Here is a 14867-nt window from a genome sequence, read left to right on the forward strand (position 1 = left end):
GACCCGTGGCCTCTCACCCATTCCATTGGAATGACAGGGCCTCTCGCAAGTGCTACAGAAGCCAGGCCCTTTACCTGCCTATGGGCTCCAATTGTTCTCCTGCTTCGAATCACTGTGGGTTTTGCTCTACTGAGGGCTGTGGTCTTCTTCTTCCAAGGACTCTTTTTCAGGATGGGAAACTCCCATGTGCTGAACTGGCAGAGCTGTCCCCTGCTTGCAGGAGCTGCCATTCAACTCCTGCAAAGACGTTGTAGTTTTTGTGCCATCACCTAAAAGCTGATTGTAGATATATACTTTTACATAAATAAAATTTGAGGCATATATATATATATATATATATATTAAAATTTTCATTAACAAGGTGTGTTAAAAATTTCAAGTTCTCTCCTTCAAGTTCAATAATAAAGGCACTCTCCCCAGCCCCACCCCCGCCCTTTAAGCCTTCAAAGAATATAATGGCTAGCAACAAGTCAGAAAGACATGTTATAAGACTTTTTTTTCAGTGTTCAATCTCATTAATCAAAAACATGGCTCTACCACCCAAAGAAAGACCCATAGAAAGTTTTAGATGGATCCCATTATTGTCGTGTGTCAAAGAAACAAGCTACAGCTGTGTTAGGTTCATCTCCCCCAGGTCTGCCTTGGCCATTTTCATTAAGGTTTATTATCACTTCCAAATCTGGCTTTCCGACTCCCAGGTTCCGATGCCCTCCGGACCAGCCTTGGTGGTGGCTTAGGTCGGATGCCTTCAGTCAAACGTTCGTCCCTCACTGGGACAATCTGACCTTTGGAGAGAAGAGGCTGTCGAAGTATGCCTGGGGTCTGGGTGCCCCCTTCTTTGCTGTGAGGAGTTGAAGAGGGGCGGGGCTGCTCTCTGCTTGAATCTCCTTCCACCTCATTCTTAAACTCCATCTTGTAGGTCTGCTGGGCTTTCCTTGCGACCTGTTCCGGCAAGTAGCGCCTCCCTCGGGGTTGCAAATTGAGTACAGTGGTCCCAGCACCAGGGTCAGAGTCGCTGCTGTTGCCATCTACCGTAGAGCAGAGAAGGGCAATGTGAGCAATCATGTTAGAGATCAGGTGCTATAAGTGACAGCACATTTGTGGATCAACACAAGATACCACCTCTATCCTGTCCAACCCTCCCCACCCCCAACCTAACTCTAGCTGTGTGACCAATGTGCTCTGGCAACAATACCAATGTTGAAGGGCTCGCTATGAGTCAGACACCTTGAAATGCATGGACCCATTTAATCCTCATAATCACCCATTTTATGGATAAAGCAACTTTGGTTCATAATGGAAGTGTAATAAGTGGTAAAGCTAGAATTCGCATGGAGATGGTCTGGCAGCAGGACCTATGGTCTCACCTGCCATGGGAAAGACCCAAGGAGACAGTGTATCCAAGAAGTTTAGCCCTGTGTCTGTCAGGTAGTAAGCTGTTTGTCAAAAGACCATTTGCCATCAATTGGATGCCAGCTCATGTTCAACTCCATGGGGCAGTAGAGGCTGGGAGGATTCGACTCTCCAACCTTTCGGTTAGCAGCTGAGTCCCTTAATGGTTTATAGCACCCAGGAACTCCAAGCCTTTGTGAAGATACTTAACTTGGAACCTCATTTTTGATCATCACATGGTGATAACGCGTGGCCCAACATTCTAAATATTTCATATTCTCCTATCCTTCCTTATTTTCTCTTCCCATTCTTCAACCTCTAATACTCGGCTCCCTTCTACTCAGTCAATTAAATAACCAACTCGGCCCAAACTCAAACCCATCTAATGAATTCTGACTCATAGTGGCTCAGTGGAGGGTTTCTAAGATTAAATGCTCAGAAGAGGAGGCAGTCTCATTTTCCTCTCTTGGAGCAGCTACTTGGTTTGAACCATCAACCTTGTATTAGCAGCCGAACATCTAAGGCACAGGACTCACCACTCACGCACTCACTCACTCACTCTTGTTGGTTCCAATTCATAGGGACACTATGAGTCAGGGTAGAAATGCCACTGGTGGTGTCCTAGACTGTAACTCTGTACAGGAGTAGAAAGCCTCATCTTTCTCGCGGAGAGGGGCTGGTGGTTTGAAATGGCTGACCTTGGAGTTAGCAGCCCAAGCATCAGGACAGCAGGACTCCTGCAGGGCCACCAAGGGTCCTTATATAAGAAAACAAGCCCCTCACCAAAGCGAATTATTATTATATCCCACATGTAATAATATAAAATCCTAACATAAGCCTCATAGTGTTCACACAAAATGACTTGTAAAGATTATGATCAAATAATTAGATGTATGAGGCTTTATGAAAAATATGATTATAATTAGGATATACAATAATTATAATCAGAAGTGAAATATATGGTTGCCTTCATGAAAAAGCATTTGAATGCTTACACAAATTGAAATGCTTACATGTTTTCACATTTATAGTTTTCTATTTACTTGTTGACTAATCACAATGGTAGCCATATTTACTACTGCTATATCAGATACAAGGGGCTTCAACAAGTTCATGCAGGAAAAGCCCATTACCTTTCAATTCCTTTTTTACACAAATGTTTTTGAAGACCTCTCATAGAACCATTATGAGGAATAACTGCATTATTTATAAGGTACACAGAACCTCATTTATAAATGTTGTGATACAAAGCCAATCTGAGGTAACCATATCACTATTTTATATTTTCAAGATTTTTCCTGGTTGTACTTAATTGAAAGGAAGAATCAAGAAATTTCTCTTTCATTAGAATAGGAAATAAAACTTGAATGGTCTTCTTGTTGTTGTTCCAAGCATATTTATTACCTGCATTAGAAAAATTATTTCTCCTTTGTAGCTTTTCTGGAAGTTTTGCATTTTTCGGTAAAGATAAATAACGGGAGGTTGATGTAGAAGCCTAAAGTGGAAATGGAAGATGTTATTAGACTACACAAATATCTTTTCTTTTACATTAAAAGTTTACCATTTTTTGACAGACCATGAATTGGTGTTAAAAATAAAAGTTTTAGTCCTTGATTCCAAACTACTTTTGAAGGGGAAAGGAACAGGGAGGAAAGCACCTTCTAAGTGACAATCATTGCATTTGGAATAACTAAGTTCTCTTCTAAGTGTAATACAAATAAATACTAAGGAAATTAGATATAAACTGGGATCACTGGAAATAATATGCGAAACCATTGTATTTTCTTAAAGAAAGCCTATAGGAACATCTATTTCTAAGAGTATTACTAAAAGACTTAGAACTAATAAGGGAAGAAAAGATGTGAAAATGTAAAATGTTTACATTTTATTTACTTCAGTAGAGTTTGAAAAGGAGAGAAAAACAAACGGTCTTAGCTACTCTGGCTGTGTTTCCCATGCCACAGTCTCTGGTTCTTTAACTGAGGCGGCCACATTTTAGACATGAAAGAGATAATCTTGTTCACATATAACAATTTTGTTCTCTGATGATACAACCCAGAATATTATTAAAAATAAGATGCAATGCCTGCTACAGTGAATCAATAATCACAATATCCTTGACCAAAGGGGTTTTCTTTATCTACTCACAAGGCATCAGACCAACTAAATTTCGTGGAACAAACCTCGTCATGAATGCTCTGCTCACCCTGCCCAGCCAGGTCTTCTCATCATTCCTCTGGGAACTCACAACTTGCCCACCTCAGGGCCTTTGCACTAACTTTCCTCAGAAAGCCCAACTGTTCCTTTCCACATGAAGTCTCCCGGCCATTCTATTTAAGATGATAGCTTCGTTTCACTCCTCTCTATATTCTCAAGCTCCTTCCTTGACTCTATTTTTGTTTAATTTTCCCCTATCATATTTATTGCCACCTTTCATAACATAATTGCTTATTGCCTTCTTCTCCTCCACTAGAATATGCATCATACAAATACAGGCGTCTTCTTCTACTTTGTTCGCTGATGTATTTCAAGTGCCTGGAACAGCGTCTGGGATATAACAGAAGTTCACAAAATATCTAGGAACATTTTATCATCAATTTCACCCTCAAGTAAATCTGGTTTCAGAGTCCCCCACCACAGCATCAACCCTCAGCATCCCTTCGGTCTGCTGTCTCCACTGCTGGAAATCGTATGCCAAGTTCAGAGTCACAGATTCCAGTTACCCTGCGATCTCGATTCAAGCTGCTGTCCTTCCGGATGCTCTCCCTCAGACTGTGGCGCCGGCGGATCAGAATCTCTTTGGCCTGCCTCTCGTTGGTGTCAGCGGTTAGGTTGTGTCTGTTGTATGACAAAGTCTGAAATGCAAACACGTCAGTGACATGTCATGAAAGCATCAAGCATTTCCCCGAGGTGTTCCAAAGCTATGCCATGGCTCTTGGGTTTTGGCCCTGTGCAGCGCAAGAAGAGACATAAAAATTACATCAACACTTTCAAGATCTGAGATTCCACGTTTCCCCTCGAATAAACATCAGTGAATATTTTTCTTACACTGAAAAGTCCAATCATTGGAAATGAGGAAAATGCCGGAATTCATGAAGTGTCTTTGTCTACATCAAAGTATCATAAATAGTTAGTCATCACTAGAAGATATTAAAAATACACATTTAAAAAATTTTTAGACAATTAAAATTTTTTCTTTTAATTAAATTTTCAAAAATAATCTTCATGCACTTGCAACGGAAGATAAATTGGTGCCATTTAAACACACAAAGACACACACCAAACCAAGCATTCAAACAACTGAAAAAAGTAACCACTGGAAGCCACTTGGGGGTGCCATGTCCTTTTAGGTAACTTTAGAACTGATCAAATGTAAGAGTATTTGAAGGTGACAGCCTGTCTACATTAGGTCCACACACAGAATTTTTAGAAATTGATAAGCTATTTAGATATGTTTTCTAAGATGCATCATAATAAGCAATTAAGTTCATTTCTAAAACTAGCATCAACATATATTTCTTGAATATACCAGTGTCCAGAACTATGAGAAAGGAACAAAAAACACTGGACATATTTTTTAAAGCTAAGTATTAATATTTTTTTTTAACAAACAACCTTATCACCTTCAAAGTACTCTTCGTGACACTCAATACATTTGTCATATTTGTAATTCTATTATTGAAAACATTTTTCAAATGCATCTGTTTGGAAGGCTGACAGCATCTTCCTTTTTTCCTTCATCTCTTCTATGGCATCTAATTGCTGTCCTTTTATGTTCTTCATTTGCGGAAACAAAAAGAAGTTACACAGAGCGAGGTCAGGTGAGTCAGGTGTATGGGGCAAGAGAAGCATGCTGTTTTTCCCAAAACCTAGTGCACTCAGTGGGCTCCATTAGCAGGTGCATTATCATGGTAGCAAAACCAGTCGCCTGTCTGACACAAATCAGCCCTTTTTTGTTACACACTGCTATGCTATCTTTTCAAAAGCTCCAAATGGAAAGCTTGACAAAGAGTCTGATCTGTTAGAACAAACTCCAAATGCACTATCTTCCTCACATCAAAAAATCAAATGAACATCATCTTGATCTCTGATTTTGCTTTTATGGGGTGAGCTTACGATGGCGCCTTCACTGGCTTGACTGATATTTGCTTTCAAGGTCATAAGAATAGCATCATATCTCATCATTAGTAATGACTTTGGGGAGGGAGGGAGTCTGGCTTGCATTGGAGCTATTCTTTCAAAGCATGGCATGTTTCCACTCTATGCTCTTTTCTCTGGTCATTCAGAACCTGAGGCACAAATTTCGCAGCGACCCTTCTCATTCCCAAATCTTCTGTTAAATTTGCTGAATCAAGCTCCAAGATAATCCAGATAACTTCACCATCTTATCTCCCAGCCTATAGTAACAGAAAACTCAGAAGGCCCTGGGATTTTAGTTATGGTGTTTGAACGGAGTGTGGTACCGTGACAAGATGGAGACGCTCCAAAGAAGGACTGAGGGAGAAAGAGAGAGGTGCCTGGTGTGGGCCAAACAGAGTTTGATGTCAATGGTGGGACATCCAATTAGAAGACCCAATAGGAACGGACATTTCTAGCCAAAGGCAAGTTAAGGATTTTATTTAAAAATTTATCCTCACCCGCTGACGGATTTGATAGAGATTTCTTGATAATATTTCTCGAATTTCATCCATTTCACCAGGTGTGAGTTTTCTTATTTTTTCTTCACGACAGTCACTGTGAAAGTATAGGAGGAAAGGTCTCATTACTCAATAAATATATTAATCACCTGCTTTTTTTTCCTTAGCTATACCTGAGCTGAGATACAGCATTACCTGGATTTTCTTAGATGCAATATTTTTAAAATAACTTAAGGTTTTAAAACTTTCATTTCACTGAAAAATTTATTCAAGATATAAACGACTGCCTCTTGTGCCGAACGACCGGAAGGATTGGATGGCTCATGGCTACCATTACTGAATATTTTGACCAAAGATTCTATAGAAGAATATTATATATTTTGAAGATATGTGATTATTTTGCATATTCATCAAGACTTATTTTATCTTTCGCTGAATTGAACCCTTATCATTTTATAACTTATCTCTTTATATGTAGCAATGTTTTTTACTTGAGATTCTATATTTATGGATTATATGAGGGGGAATTCCCCTAAAATAAAAAAAATTTTTTTCAAAGTTATGTATTTACATATTTTTACAAAACAACCTTAACACCTTCAAAGTACTCTGCACTACACTTAATACATTTAACAAAGCTGTGATTTCCTTCTTGGAAACATTTTTCAAACGCATCTGTTTGGATAGTTGACAGCACCTCCCCTCATTATTTTCTTCGCCTCTTCTATATAATCGCTGTCCTTTCATGTCCCTCTTCATTGGTGGAAACAAAAAGAAGTACGGAGTGAGGTCAGGTGGGTCAGGGGAATGGGGGCAAGAGAGGCATGTTGTTTTTTGCCCAAAACTGGCACACGGAGATAGCTGTGTGAAGAGGTCATGGAGATGGTGGTAAAAACCAGTCCCACGCCTGCTACAAATCAGGCCTTTTTTGTCACACTTTGTTACACAATCTTTTTAGAAACTCTAACTAGAAAGCTTGATTAACAGTCTGACCTGGTGGAATGAACTCCAAATGCACTATAAGTCAACATTTTCATCCATTCAGGAAGTTGACGGACCTCCAAAACAAGGTTTGTCATCAATGGACATTTCACGTTTTTAGCAATGAGAAAACCACGCATACACGTGAGGTTTTCCCATAGCGCTGTCCTTCTAAGTATGCTCTGTTCAACATCACAACAGTTTCTGTGGCACTTTTCCCAAGCAGGAAACAAAATTTCACAACTGCAAGCTGTTCTCTTAAATCGGCCATCACCAAAAAAACGAGGTTTGAGAAAAACTCCTTTATGAAACAATGTATGTGACCAGAGAGAACCTTCCCAGGCAACCCCACTGGATGCACTAACTCAGAGCAAGTTGCTTGCTGCTCATCTAGTGGGAAAATGATTAATTTCCTTACTTTTAGGTTTGAGAGTTTCATCTTATTATAATCTATATTTCTGCCTCTGATGATTAGTATCTCTCCCTTAATGACTTTAAAAAAAGTTATTGTATTTTGTTCTTTCATTTCTCCTTTTTATTGGTTTTTCAATGTTCTTTACTTTTTTTAGTCGTTACCTTGAATTACAACCTGAACCACTGATTTATTAAAGGCCAAAGTAAATTGTTATTTTGACCATTTAGAGGTAACAGAGGATATTAGAACAATTTAAGACTTTTGACACCATCTCATATTAAAAGCTACTAGTGTTGTAAATTTTAATTCTACATATGATCAAAGCTCCCTAAGAAATTAATATTTCTTATAGTCATTTGAATTTATCCAAATATTTAGTCTTTGCATTGTTTTGAATTTTTCCTTCATCTCCAAGCTTCTCAATAAAATTTCTTTTCTTTTACAAAAGAAATACTGGCTAGTATTTAGTTTAGGATGATAGTTACTGTTCGTCTGAATACACCTTTTTCTACCATTGTTTTTTATGAGGATATTTCAGCAGGGTATGGGACACTAGTTTGATAGTTATTTTCTATCGGAATCTTAAAGATATCATTGTCTTCCATTGCTTTTGTTGTGACATCAGCATTATTCATTTATATTAAGCACCCCCTTGCCATGCATATTTAGATGCCCCGGTGACAATATGGTTCCTTGTTGGGCTGCTAACTACAAGGTGATCAGCTTGAAACCACCAGCGGCTCCACAGGAGAGAGATGAGTCTTCTACTCCTGCAGAGTGACAGTCTCGGGAACTCACAGGGACAGTTCTACCCCGTCCTATAGGGTCACCCAAATTTAGAATAGACTGTATAGTGGTGGGTTTGATTTCTGGTTTTCTTTGTATATTGAAGATTTTCTTTCTTTTTGTGCTTGAGTTTGAGCAGCTTTACTAGCATGTGTTTAGACTCACATTTAATTTTATCTAATGTGTGGATGAGGAGACCTGGTGGTGTAGTGGTCATCCAGTGGACTGCGACCTTTATCGCAGTCCTTTATCAAAACCACGTGCAGCTCAGAGGCAGAAAGACTGGATTTTCTACTCCAGTAAACAGTTGCAGTCTAGGGAACCCTCAGGGGGGTCACTGTGAGTGAGCATGGACACAATGGCAGTGAGTTTGATTTGTTTGGGGGGTGGAATCTGTTTGGAATCTATTATACTTCATACCTTTTATCCATTTTGAAAATTTCTAGTCATTGGTTTTCTTCAAATACTGTTTATACTCTATTCTCCTATTCATTTCTTTCTGGATCTGTTTAACAGATTCCATGCATTTTTGAAATTTCATTCTAAAGCTTTTTTCTTTTCTTTCACTTCTTCTGACCAATCTTCCAGTTCACATTTATCTCAATTGTAACTGATCTGATGTTGAACTTACCAAATACAATCTTAACTCTACTTATTATATATTCTAACTATAGAATTCCAACTTACATATTTTCATTCTTAAGTCACCATAACTCTGTCAAAATGTTAATGAGTCTTTGTTGCTATAAATATATTAATGTGTTCCCATTCCAATTTTAAAGCCTATGTCTGATAAATCATTATTCCCTTTGTGCCTGTTTCCATTGTATTTTTTAAATATTTTATTCAATGCTTCATTAACACTATTATCTATTCATAAACTTGATTAATTTTTAGTGATTGCGAGACATTATGTATAAACAAACAGATGGAGTGAAAGGCGTTGTATGATCTGACATTCCTTTAGAGAAGATTGACGATTTTTCAAACAACTTGGATAGGGTTATGATCAATCCTAGATTATTTTAATAACCATGGAATGAGATGATTCTAGACTGGATTTATTTTGTTGTAAACTAAGGTTTAAGACTTCAAAATAGCTGTCTACATTTGGATACAAGAGTGCCTCCTTCTTGGTAAGTGCTGAATTCCAATTTTATTCCCTCATATGAATTGGTTTATCAAAACTTCTGTTAGCCTCTCAGGCTTTCAGATGCCATATTTTAAAGTTGGCTCAAGGGGCAGGGTGATGACAAGTGTCAGTTCTAGTTTCCTGATGCTCTTCTTCTCTTGGGGACTAACCTATTATGTTTCATTGCCATGAAAGCTCTCCTCTCGAACAATTTAAAAAGATACGTACCCTCCTTTTCTAGTTATTAGGTGATACCACCCTGTGAGATAGTTAATTACTTAATATGGCCCTTAGAGCCACAACCTTCCATTTTGTAATGTTTATAAACACTATCTTCGCTACCTGGGGTTATAGTCACTACCAAAGCACGAGTTAACTTTTGGTCTTAAATGGCTCCCTTAATAGGTAAAATGCTGGCTGCCGGCTTAATTGAGAAAGCAGTAGACTGGGATCATGGAGTTGGGTTAGACTAGATCGGACTCAGATAAGATTTGCAAAAGTGATCAGCATGTCCTCCACCTATCCTTTCGACATCAGAGGACTAAAACCGCAAGTACCTCAAAGCCTTGTAGTGGGCAAGATCTATCTCTGTGATCTTTGCCTGGAGACATTAGCAAGTTCTGCTTTCACTATCAGACATCTCACACCTCAGGACCTGAGCTGAAAAATAGTTGGCAAAGTTCACTCTCTTGCTCTTGATGCTATACCTGGCTTGCCTCTGCCTGAACTCCAGTTCTTAGAACGTGAGTTGCGCCCTATCATCTGACCCAATCCACAACTTTCACAGCCTTGTCAATGAGGAGGATTCGCTAGATCAGTGGTTCTAAACCTTCCTAATGCAAGGACCCTTAAATACAGTTCCTCATGTTGTGGTGACCCCACCAACTATACATTTATTTTCATTGCTCCTTCATAACTACAATTTTGCTATTGTTATGAATTGGGTGACCTCTGTGAAAGGGTCATTCGACCCCCAAAGGGGTCGCGTTCCACAGATTGAGAACCGCTGCTCTAGCTGGAGAGACATCGGTGCTTTGGGTTTGAGGCTTATCAGTCTCCACTACATGAGATGCAAGAACCATTTCCTTGATAATTCACTAGTTCTATGAGACATTCAGCATATTGCTGAGCACTGGGCCAGGGGAATCATATTGAGGAGAAAAGTGGTGCTTTATACCAGGGATGATTGAGACATAACATTTTGGGAAAATTGGATATTTGAGACACCTTCAACCTCCAACTCACTGGGGCGAGTTTTGTATTAATCTTTCTAAAAGAAATTACTTTTAGAACTCTGGACTTCCCATTACATTATTTCCACCTGGGAGAAAATATTTCAGAAAAAGTCACATGTTTCACATGGCAACTATAAAATCAGCCATTAATTTAGTTACCTACTTCCTTAATCCTGTCAGTTTAGGGGCAGGGGGCAGGGCCAACCTCACTCACTGCCATTGAGTCAACCCCAACTCATAGTGACCCTATAGGACAGGGTAGAATTTCCCCATGTGAGTTTCTTAGACTGTACCTCTTGATGGGAGTAGAAATCGCCATCTTTTCCCAAGGAGTGGAGGGTGGTTTCAAACTGCTAACCTTGCAGCTAGCAGCCTAATGCCTACAATTACACTTCCAGTGCCCAGGCATCTTTAATATATAAATACTCCATATATTTCTAATATAGAACAAGAACTGAGAGCCACTGTACTAGATGACCACCAGTATCCTTTCCACATCTATACTATGATTCAGTGATATTGTCTCTCTTCTGGAATAATGGGTTCTTTCACAGTAGAAGACCCAAAGTGAACACCGTATGATATTTGTTTAAATTAGCCAAGGTGGTGCCCATAAACATCTAGCTCAAACTCAATTCATTCTTCTTTTTATTACTGTTGTAAAGGTACATATTATTATGCAACATTTTCTAATTCAAGGGGTTCCAGAGGTGAAACTTAGTGAGGCCATTCAAAGTCCACATGAATAATTTGCATATTAAGACCACCTTTTGAGCTGTACAGTGAAATGTTACGATCAAGTACATGGTTTCCACTTTCATTTTGCTGAAAAAGATAGATAGGTAGATAGATCAGCGGACCCCCAAGAGATTATATTTCTCTACATTGACTACTTTAAACACAAAGGGATCTTACTAAAGTTTAAGTATCTAGAAATATATTTATCGTACTTAATCAACCCATGAATTGGAAATGCTAAATGCTCCTAGAGCAGGAATTTGGAAAGCAATTACATCTGTAATGTGGATAATCTATGAGGAAATGGATACATAATTACATGTGTGCTCATAATATACTTATAAATGTTCCATTTATAAGAGGTCCATGCATTGGGCCTCTACTCAAGTCCTCCCTCAATGCAAGAATTCTCTGTTCTATCAACTTGGCATTCCATGATGCTCACCTTCCTGTCACGATTGCTGAAGACAAAGCCAGTGCATAAGCAAATGTGGTAAAGAAAGCTGATGTTGCCGGGCTACCAAAAGATATGGCGTCTGGGGTCTTAAAAGCTTGAAGATAAACAGCAGCCATCTAGCTCAGAAGCAACAAAGCCCACATGGAAGAAGCATACCAGCCTGTGTGATCACGAGGTGTCAAAGGAATCAGGTATCCGGCATCATCACACCAAAAAAATCATACCATTGTGAATGAGGGTGTGTGTGTGGAGTGGAGACCCAAAGCCCATTTGTAGGCCACTGTACATCCCCTTACAGTCTCGGGGAGGAGACGAGCCAGTCAGGATATGATGTAGCAACGATGAAACATACAACTTTCCTTTAGTTCCTAAATGCTTCCTTCCCCTTCCCACTATCATGATCCAAATTCTACCTTTCAAGTCTGGCTAGACCAGAGGATATACACTGGTACAAATAGGAACTGAAAACACAGGGAATCCAGGGCAGATGATCCCTACAGGTCCAGTGGTGTGAGTGGTGATACTAGGAGGGTGGAAGGAGGGTGGGTTGGAAACGGGGAACTGATTACAAGGATCTACATATAACCTCCTCCCTGGGGGATGGGCAATAGAAAAGTGGGTGAAGGGAGATGTCGGACAGTGCAAGATATGACAAAATAATAATTTGTAAATTATCAAGGGTTCATGAGAGAGGGGGAGCAGGGAAGAAAAAAGGAGGAGCTGATGCCAGGAGCTTGGGTGGAGAGTGGATATTTTGAGAATGATGAGGGCAATTAATGTACAAACGTGCTTTACACAATTGATGTATTTATGGATTATGATAAGAGTTATATGAGCCCCTAATAGAATGATTTAAAAGGAAAAGAAACAATCAGCCATCTAGCTGAGAAGCAACAAAGTCCACATGGAAGAAACACAGCAACTTGTGTGATCTTGAGGTGTGGATAGGACGAGGTATCAGGCATCAAAGACCCAGAACAAAAAAAAAAATCATATCAATGCAAATGACGGAGAGTGTGGAATTGAGACCCAAAGCCTATCTGTAGGCAAATGGACATCCCCTTACAGAAGGGTCATGGGGAGATGAGCCAGTCAGGGTGCAGTATAGCACCTAGGAAACGTACAACTTTCCTCTAGTTCTTTAATACTCCCCCTCCCCCACTATCATGACCCTAATTCTACCTTACAATCCGGCTATACCTGAGCATGTACATGGGTACAGATAAGAGCTTGCAACTCAGGGAATCCAGGCAGGACAGATAAACACCTCAGGACCAAAATTGAGAGTAGCCATACCAGGAGGGGAAGGGGAAAGTGGGGGGAGATAGGGGAAACTGATCACAATGATCTATATATAACTCATTCCCAAGGGGAAGGACAACAGAAAACTGGGTGAAGGGATACATCGGTCAGTGTAAGACATGAAAAAATAAATATTTATAAATTATGAAGGGTTTGTGAGGGAGGGAGGATGGAAAAGGGAGGGAGGGAGGATGGAAGAGTGAGGGCAAAAAATGAGAAGCTGATACCAAGGGCTCAAGTAGAAAGAAAATGTTTGGAGAATGATGATGGCAACAAATGCACACATGTGCTTCACACAATGGATGGATGGCTGTATTGTGATAAGAGCTGTTTGAGCCCCCAACAAGATGATTAAAAAAATAAATTAAAAAGGCTCTGATATCCTTGTAATAAGCATTAAATTCACCCCGGTAATAAAATAAAAATAAAGCCTTATTGGAAACTCTATGATAATCTAACACAACCAGATATTAAATAACGTACATATTTCCAGGCTTTCACATATTTATGGTGAGTCAAAGCTTGTTTATAACTGGTTTCAAAAACCTCTGAAGGTAGTCTTAGTAAGACTGAGTTTCTGGGCCAAAGTGCACTTACTTCAGAGATGCCACTGAAGGGGTTGCACACAGCACCCCAGTCTCGGCCATCTCAATGGCATGCTTGATTTCCAGTTTCTTATATAAGGACACAATGCTTGACTTAGGTTGGTTTTCTCGAATCAAAAGCTTCCGCAGATATTTATCATCAAACTTCTTAAACCTAGAAGGAAATAAAACCTTTAATTCATTCTACTACACTACGACGGGAATAGAAGTTCTTTCTAATGAAGTCATTTCTAGGACACAGGAAACAAGCAAAGAGATGATTAAGTAGCAGTGTTTGGGTCTCTTGATCATTGTGTATATCTTTAGGTGTGCATATGTACATATGCACACCTAAAGATACACATAGATGCATATATATAGATGACATATAAAAGTTATTTCTGTTGTATATGTGCTACTTACTAAGGACATTAAATTACAATTTTAAACAAACACATCTGTTTCTTCTTTTCTCATCTCCCTGCTTCTCTTTTCCGCAAACTGAGAAGTGGCCCTAATGCTCCATTAAGGCAACTCTCATCGAAACCATCAATATTATCTACAATGGCTAATCACAATCTCATCTTTGTTGACCTCGGATCCTTAAAACATTGTCCTCATTGGACTTCCAGGAACCCACACTCTCCTCGGTGCCCTTTTACCTTGTCCTCGTTCTCTTCTGCCATTTTTGTCACCGTTCTTTCTGACTTCTTAATATAAGAGTGACCGAGGGCGTAATCCTTGATCCGCTTCTCCAGCTTAAGGACTCTTAAGGCTTTAACCAGCCTAATAACTTCCAATGACTTACAAATGTCTGTCTCTTGCTTCAACCTCTCTCCAAACCTCAGAAACTAATAGCCACTTGCCGAATCAACAGCCCCACTTGGATCACTAATCAGCACCTCATGTTTGACATGTAACAAAGAGATCTGATCCGCTCCCTCGGCGACATCCTCTCAAGACCCTCCCCACCTCGACATCCTCTCAAGACCCTCCCCACCTCACTTCATGAAAACGTCACCAGGTCAAAAGCCTTGGCGTCATCCTTAATTCTTCTGTTTCTCTCATGCACTGGCAATTTCAGTTGGTCCCACCATTAAAATACACACAAAATCAAACATCTTTTCACAACCTTTACTGCTGCCACCCTGATCCAAGACAACATCATACTTTCCTCATTGTTGCAGCAACCACTTAATTGTTTTTTC

General features: G+C 39.5%; 1 protein-coding gene across 1 annotated transcript in view; it reads right to left on the reverse strand.

Annotated features, from left to right (window-relative positions):
- Positions 1–433: 433 nt before the first annotated feature.
- SLC9A2 (solute carrier family 9 member A2) overlaps positions 434–14867 on the reverse strand; it is a 106660-nt gene continuing 92226 nt past the window's right edge. Inside the window, exons 8-12 of the mRNA XM_004704336.3 lie at positions 13673–13834; positions 6030–6126; positions 4116–4247; positions 2797–2887; positions 434–1028 (exon numbers count right to left, since the gene is read on the reverse strand). Coding sequence (XP_004704393.1) covers positions 655–1028; positions 2797–2887; positions 4116–4247; positions 6030–6126; positions 13673–13834 — 856 coding nt within the window. The 3' untranslated portion in view covers positions 434–654. The remainder of the gene's footprint in view (positions 1029–2796; positions 2888–4115; positions 4248–6029; positions 6127–13672; positions 13835–14867) is intronic.

The sequence above is a fragment of the Echinops telfairi genome, unplaced genomic scaffold (genome assembly GCF_000313985.2).
Source record: "Echinops telfairi isolate 266 unplaced genomic scaffold, ASM31398v2 ScPeMD7_7467;HRSCAF=8505_1, whole genome shotgun sequence".
Taxonomy (NCBI): Eukaryota; Metazoa; Chordata; class Mammalia; order Afrosoricida; family Tenrecidae; genus Echinops; species Echinops telfairi.